This window comes from Rhincodon typus, chromosome 24 (assembly GCF_021869965.1).
Source record: "Rhincodon typus isolate 14 chromosome 24, sRhiTyp1.1, whole genome shotgun sequence".
Taxonomy (NCBI): Eukaryota; Metazoa; Chordata; class Chondrichthyes; order Orectolobiformes; family Rhincodontidae; genus Rhincodon; species Rhincodon typus.
The window spans coordinates 32,691,318-32,699,141 of NC_063355.1; the positions used below are offsets into that span (position 1 = coordinate 32,691,318).

The window sequence follows — 7,824 nt, forward strand, 5'->3', positions numbered from 1 at the left end:
CTCGTCCCTGCCTCCCTAACCTGTTCTTCCTCCCACCTATCCCCTCCTCCCACCTCAAGCCGCACCTCCATCTCCTACCGACCAACCTCATCCCGCCCCCTTGACCTGTCCGTCCTCCCTGGACTGACCTATCCCCTTCCTAACTCCCTACCTACACTCACCTTTCCTGGCCCCATCCCCGCCTCTTCGACCTGTTTGTTTCCTCTCCACCTATCCTCTCCTCTATCCCTCTTCTATCCGCCTCCCACTCTCTCCCTATTTATTTCAAAACCCCCTTCCCCTCCCCCTTTTCTGATGAAGGGTCTAGGCCCGAAACGTCAGCCTCTCTGCTCCTATGATGCTGCTTGGCCTGCTGTGTTCATCCAGCCCTGCACCTTGTTGTCTCATAATTCTGAATGCTTCTGTTTTACAAATTTCTGTAGACTCAGTGAAGTTCATGTTCATTTTTCATGCTAAATTAAACAAATCTTATATCACAGCATCTGTCCACATAACTGGAAGAGGGGGTATATTGGGGAGATAACTCATTATCAATTTATTTAATCCTTTATCATCAACATCCTGAGGACCACCATTTGCCAAAGCATTAACTGGATCAGCCTTACATATACTGTGGCTACAAGCAAATATAGCAGGTCAGGGGCTGGGTATTCTACAGTGAGTAACTCATCTCCTGACTTTCCAAAGTCTGTCCACCATCTACAAAAGGGAAAGATAGGAATGTGATGGAACATGCAACACTAATCCAGATGGGTGCAGCTCCAAAAACACTCAAGCAGCTCAATGCCACACACGATAAAGCAACCCCCTTAACTGGCACCCTATCCATCACCTTAAGTAATCACTCCCTCTATTACTGGTGCACTGTGGCAGCAATGTATGACATCTACAACCTGCACTGCAGGAACTCACCAAGGTCCTTTTAGCAGAACTTCCTTAAACCTGTGACCTCTATCACACAGATGAATAAGGTCTGCAGAGGCATGGAAACACCACGTGCTCCAAATTCCTTTCATGACATCTTACCTTGAAAATATATCATTGTTCTTCCACCATCACTGAGTCAAAATGATGGAAGTCCCTCACTAATAACATTGTGTACCTACACAGGCCGCAGCATTAAGGTGGCACTTTCTGAAGGGCAATTAGGGATGAGTAATACATGTTAGCCAAGCTAGTAATGCCCACATCCTATGAGTAAAGAAAAATCCTCTATTGTCAAGGGCTAAACTGAATAAATCCTGCAATTTGATCAACCACTACAGAATGGAGAATTTACCAGCGCAGGCAGCATGGGTGCACAGTGGTTAGTTCTGCTGCCTCACAGTGCCAAGAGACCAGGGTTTGATTCTAGCCTCAGGTGACTGTCTATGTAGAGTTTGCACATTCCCCCTGTGTCTGCATGGGTTTCCTCGCACAGTCCAAAGATGTGCAGGTTAGGTAGATTAACTATGCTAAATTGACCATAGTGTCCAGGGATGTGTAGACTTGGTGGATTAGCCATGGAAAATGCAGGAAACAGTGATGATGGTGGGGTAGGGGGGGTTGGATCTGGGTGGGGATTCTATTTGGAGGGTTGGTATGGGATGAATGGTCTGCTTCCACACTGTAAAGATTCTATGAAAGTAAAACTGCCTGCCATCTCAAATGTTTCTGAGGAATTTATATTGTCGGAGTAGCAGAGACTGAAAATGGCAGTGTAACTGGATATAGAAAATATTTTTAAATCACCTAGTTCCTGTGATGTTGTAGTAGGTAAATGTACCCAATGTGTTACTGAGTCTTACGAGGTTAGAAGAATCAGATTTCATTCCCAGATCTGAATTTACCAGGACAAAAACAATGAGGGAGAAGAAAGCTGATCTGTCTAAGTCAATCCTGTTCAGCTGCTTTTTGGTTACAAGGAAACGTGAGCCAGTCATAAAAGCAAGAGCTTTTTTGGTGCTGATGATTTTAAAGTGTTACAGTTTGCAATATTCAGGTTTCTTAAACATGTTAAACAGCACGTTTTCTTTGACATAATCTACAAAATAATTTTTATGCCAACAACTTGCTGCTGCCTACCAAGAAACTCAACTTGTCACTCAGTAAAATTATTAAAAATGGAATGAGGTCCCCATATCAAGGTTGACTTCAACAGACATCTCATCCTGATTTGCCACAATCTTAACATAGTCAACGTCGTTCAGACCCCTATAAGATTCTGTCCAGTCTGTTGTAATGTAACATGTTATTATGGTCTTGCAACCAACACACTAAGCACCTGATCTTATCACGATCACATTGCCCTTTATGGAATTTTGCTGCACACACATTTACTGCTTCATTTCCTCATCACAGAAGTGACTATAAATAAAAAGTATTTTGTAAGCTGCAAAGGACTCTGGGTTATCATGAGGGTGCAAAGGGCACAATATAAAATTAGGCTTTCTTTCTTTTTTGTACAAGAATGTTTTACCCAGTGTATTTAATGTAGCACCCTTAATGTAAGAAATATATGTGGCAAATACACATACATCAGTAGAAGATGAGGCTACTGAAAGCCTGGTCAAAGAGGTGAGCCTTGAGAAACTTTTTAAAAGATGGAGAGAGGGGATGCAAATCAGAAAGCAGCAGGGACTATGTTCCAAAGGGTAGGAGTGAGATCATTGAATGATCGTAGTGACAGAAATGCAGATGGATGGACTCTAAAGAAGCAAGCACTCAGGAGTGGATAGAGAGCCGGAGGAATTTAAATAGATAGCCCGGTAAACAGCTTTAGCCGAGGATAAAGTTTTAAATACAATTTGCTGGGGGACTGACAGTCAATAATGTCAGAAATAAGGGGCAATGGGTAAGCAGGACTCTAGCACAGAATAGGTGTGGCAGAAGTTGGGAGTTTGTGGAAAGTAAGTGACAGGAAGCCAGCACAGAAGACATTAGAATAGTCTCAAGTCTACAGGAGAAGAAAAACAGAAGCAAATAAAAGTTTACAATGTATTTTGCTTCATATTTGTGATTTCTTTAAAGGTTAGACAATGTGATTTTAAAAGATGCTGAGACTAATGATAATCAAATGACTAAACTTTATAAGCCTTAAACTGATAAAGTATTTTATTCGCAGCTTGGAGTCAATAATTTTCAAAACCTAGAGGTTTTATTGTTTGCCAGATGTGTCCAGATCAGTTAAAGGAAAAGCAATTGAGTCTTGATGAGGAAATGATTAACAGGTCAGAATGCGTAACATGTCCTTGGACACACAAGTAAGAGAGAGGTAGCTTTGTATCAGTTTTCCAGAGGTGAGAGAGGAAGAAGATGACTGTTAAGGCTAGAAGAGGAGATAAAACCAAGGAAAAGATCATTTCAGAAACAGAGAGAAGTTTTGCAGAAGAAGCAAAGCTGAAGCTTGTTCAGAGAGAGGGATAGCAGTTATTATAATCAAAAATCTCCAAAAAGGTAAGTTCTCAAAGTACAAGTTATGGAAGCCTTCAAATCATGTTGCAAACATTAGCAACAGGGCACTTTGTATATTCATACAAGTTCCTCTTTTGACCGTCTAATGGAAGCATTACACCCTTTCAAATAAGTAATGGACCCATTAACAAAGCAGGTATTGGGATATTATACAATTGTCTGATTAATTATTTCCTTGTATCATTATTAACAGTATTGTCTACAGTGAACAGAAAAAGAAACAAGGGAACAGTCGTTTGATGAATCAAACATGTAAGCTAGTCAACATGAACCTGCTGAAGAAGTAACCTGTCAGAACAAATACATATGGAAATGGAACCTGCAGACCATTCAACCAGTGACATTGTAACTACTTCTAGAGAAAATGATTGTAAACCTTAATACCATGGGTTTAAACAGTACAATTGCTATCAATTCTGCTATAAATGAGACAACCTCGGAATATCAGAGTAGGCCATATTGCCCCTTAAGCATGTTCTGCCATTCAAAGAAAATTCTGGCTAATCTGTGACCCAACTCTATCTGTCCCCGACATTGCCAAAAATTTTCAGATATAAAATCTCCAATTTCAAATAGCATTGATTGTCAATTGCAGAAGAAAATTCCAAACTTTGATCATACTCAATTTTCATCCTGAAAAGTCTGACTATTTTTTAGATTAGGCTTCCAGCCAAAGTCTCCCCAAACAAAGGAGATAGCTTCTCTCTATCTACTCTGCTTGCTCCCTTATTATGTTGACACTGGATCCCAAGCCAGAGATTAATGCTGGTGTGTGGGTGTCACTGTATGTGAATCACAGGGTTGATGGTTTGGCACCAAGCGCAAGAAAGTATCTCTCAGTGATCCCCCGCAAACTCCTCCCAGCCACCAATGTCAGGTGCCTTGATCACTGTCTTTGAACATAGGATCTTCCCAGAAATGTCAAAAGAATACCAACAAGGCCTGTTTGTCATGCTCCCTCCCTACTATTGAGTTAATACCTGCAGTGGGATAAGGTCTTCACAGGGACATTAGTCGGCAGCAGAACAGGAGAACTGTCCATGAGTCTTCCTGTCACAGACGTGAATGGGATGAAGAAGGAGGTTCCTCACCCACCACCCACCCTCCTGATTAAAGGCCCCTGCCACAAAGCCCCAGCACAGGGGAGGGAACAAAAATTCATCCTCCCTGTACTCCCCTTTATTCTAGTGCTGATTTAAAGGCTAGCATTCTACTAGCCTCCTGTTATTTTATGTACCTGTTCAGAACATTGTAATGGCCTACACTATGAGCTAGTTCTGCGGAAGGGTCACCAGACCCGAAACATTAACTCTGTTTCTTCCCTCACAAATGCTGCCAGACCTGCTGAGCTTTCCCAGCAACTTTGTTTTTGTTCCTGATTTACAGCATCCGCAGTTCTTTCGGTTTTTATTGTAATGACCTGTCTACATAGACCCCCACTGTTTCTAGTTTTTCAACGTGAAAAAAATTACCCTGCTGTATTATTTTTAGGTCCAAACTGGATGGCCTCACATCTACCTTCAGTCAAATCAATTTTCCAGTTTTACATTCATTTAAAGTTGTTAATATACCTTTGTAACTTTATTCTTTCATCTATACTGCTGACAATGTCACCTATTTTGTGTCAAAAGAAAATGTAATTATGTGGCATTCTATTATACCACAGAAGCCAATAATAAAAACAGTGAATAACTGAGACTCTAACAGAAATCCTTGCTAGTCACCACTTGCCATGGCCACCCAATTCGAGTACCAGCCCATGCATTCCCCAATTTTCTCCGCTGCCAGTCAATTTCCCAACAGGTCTTTCAATTTAATAGGCTGGGCTTTAAGGAGGAGCAGAAGTGGACAGGAGTTGGAGTGGGGAGGGAAGGGGCAGGCCAGTTTGGTCATTACAAGCCTCTTCTGCAGCCATAACATGCTCTGCATGGGATAAACTGGCTCATAGTGAGTGCAGCTTCTACCCCTCACTCAGCAGGAAGTCCAATCAATCCATTATGCCAAGAAGCTACGTGCCAGGGCTTTAGGGTGGGGAGTAATCACAGAGATCAGGGTGGAGGGAGTGGACACCAGGATCTATCAGGTAGGTGGTGTGGAGGTAGCAGGAGGTTGGTGACATCTTGATACCTTTAATGTGTGCAGGGGCACCCACTGAATCGGGTGCTCCCCTTAGCTTTATCCACTTGGCCTTTCAGAATGTCCTGCCCACTCCCACCTGAATTCCATCTGTCACTCATTTAGCTTGTCTGTCTAGGTCCTTTTGTAACTTTTTGTTCCCTCTGTGCAGTTTAACCATGTCATGTAAAAACTTGGATGTATACCTTTCTATTTTGTCCCTCAGGTAATTGATATAAATGGTGAAAAACTGAGGGCCTAAGTCAGATCCCTTGGGTACGCATTGCAATTGGAAAATAAACTAATTCTCCTGACTCCTACTCTTCCTAACTCCATATCAACCAGTTTCACAAGAATGTTCTGACTCAGTGACATGAAGAGTACCATCTGAAGACAGCAAGAAATGCTGGAGAAGAATAAGGCTGGGAATGGAGTTATAAATGAGGATGAAGATTTTGAATTTGGGGATGGAGACGATAGGAAATCAATGGAGCTTGGCAGACATAGTAGAGTTGGTTTGAGAAAATTCGTGCTATTGGAGATTTGGACAATGTGGAGTTTACGTGATCAAAGACCAGGAAGCCAGTGGGAGTGATATTGGAAAAGTCCATTCTGGATGTAACAGAGCCTATATAAGTATTTAAACAGTACACAGGGTTAGCTAAGAAGTACAGCTTCTTCTGCTGCACAATGGAAGACAATAAATAGTTCTCGGGAAGGGTCACCGGACCCAAAACGTTAACTCTATTTTCTTCTTCACAGATGCTGTCAGGCCTGCTGAGTATTTTCAGCAACTTTGTTTTGTTCCTGATTTAAAGCACCCGCAGTTCTTTTGCTTTTTATTTAGTAAATAATTACTGCTTGATCTGTTGAACATTTCAAGCATCTTCTATATACATTTCAGAATTCTCTCATTAACTGTATTTTCCCATTGAAAGTTATTGGTGATGGAAGGCTTTAAAGCTCAGCTCAGTCAGACAGGGTATCTGAATTTTAAAAAAATCTTGATCAGCCTCACCAGCAAGAAGGTTAAAAATGGAGCTGCGGCAAGTCTATGTATCTTTTAGCCAAAACCAAACCAGTGCTGTCAATCCTGCCAATATTCAGTTGGACATAATCCCTGACTTGATATTAGAGAGAATGTGGAGGTGCCGGTGTTGGACTGGAGTGAACAAAATCAGAAATCACACGACTATAACATGGTGTTGTGTGATTTCTGACTGATGTTACAGGCACAGTCTGTCAACACAGTGACCCAGTTGTGAAGTTAAGGTGACAGAGGAATCCAGTTTGGTATCCCCAGCATTGGTGTAGGAGATGAACACATGGCCACAGCTAATGGGAAGCTAGTGATTGAGGAAAATTAGGGGCGAGGATGCAGTGTAGGGTACTTAAACAAATACGCCATCGCTGCAGGGCAGCTAGTTTGCGCTGGGACAGGCAACTGTGTAGCAAAATGATGACAGACCCAATGAAAGGGCTAGCCGGATGTGAGACATGCGTAAGGTGGATGGAGTTGGTAACCATGTTGAATTCTGTAACATTGCCACTTCGGACGAAGGGATGGAAAGGATTTTTTTAAAAAGGATTTTAAAAAAGAAAACACAGCTCCAACCGTGCCAGGTTATCTGATGTAGAAGTGAACGTTCAGAGCAAGATTGTTTGAGACAGTGACAGATTCTATTCTCACCTGAACCCGTCGTCTGCAGCATCGTCTGTTTCTGGTACAGATAGGGAGCCAAAACTGACCGCTGACTGTTCCTGGATCAAAGCAGCGCTCATCCTGTCGGAACTGCGGAGAAGCAAGAGATTGCAGATTGTGAGAAGTATTCAGGAGATAGAGAAACACAGATCAACATATCTCCGAAAGGGGGAAGTATGCAGCATGAACATACATTGCAGTATCTAGGAAAGAGGATATTGTATCCCGGAAGGTCACACAATGTCCTGAGGATAGATTACTCTGCACCGCTAACTCCTGATGTCTAAATGAAGATCCGAGCTGCTGCAGATGCTTGCGCAAAGCTCACCCAGACTCCGCTGCTCCAAGCTGCCTCTCGGTGGGGAGCTGGCCCCGCCGCTGTGCCTCCGGCACTCACACTCCAGCAGGATCGTTGTCCCTCAGGCACCCACACTCTGGCAGGGTCGCTGTCCCTCCGGCACTCACATTCCGGTAGGGTCGCTGTCCCTCCGGCACCCACACTCCGGCAGGGTCGCTGTCCCTCCGGCACTCACACTCCGGCAGGGTCGCTGTCC

At 43.0% G+C, this 7,824-nt stretch overlaps 1 protein-coding gene across 1 annotated transcript in view; it reads right to left on the minus strand.

Annotated features, from left to right (window-relative positions):
• Positions 1-7,813, minus strand: part of LOC109931760 (phosphatidylinositol 4,5-bisphosphate 5-phosphatase A) — an 87,592-nt gene extending 79,779 nt beyond the window's left edge. The window contains exons 1-2 of the mRNA XM_048611783.1: positions 7,599-7,813; positions 7,259-7,360 (exon numbers count right to left, since the gene is read on the minus strand). Coding sequence (XP_048467740.1) covers positions 7,259-7,350 — 92 coding nt within the window. The 5' untranslated portion in view covers positions 7,351-7,360; positions 7,599-7,813. The remainder of the gene's footprint in view (positions 1-7,258; positions 7,361-7,598) is intronic.
• Positions 7,814-7,824: the final 11 nt, after the last annotated feature.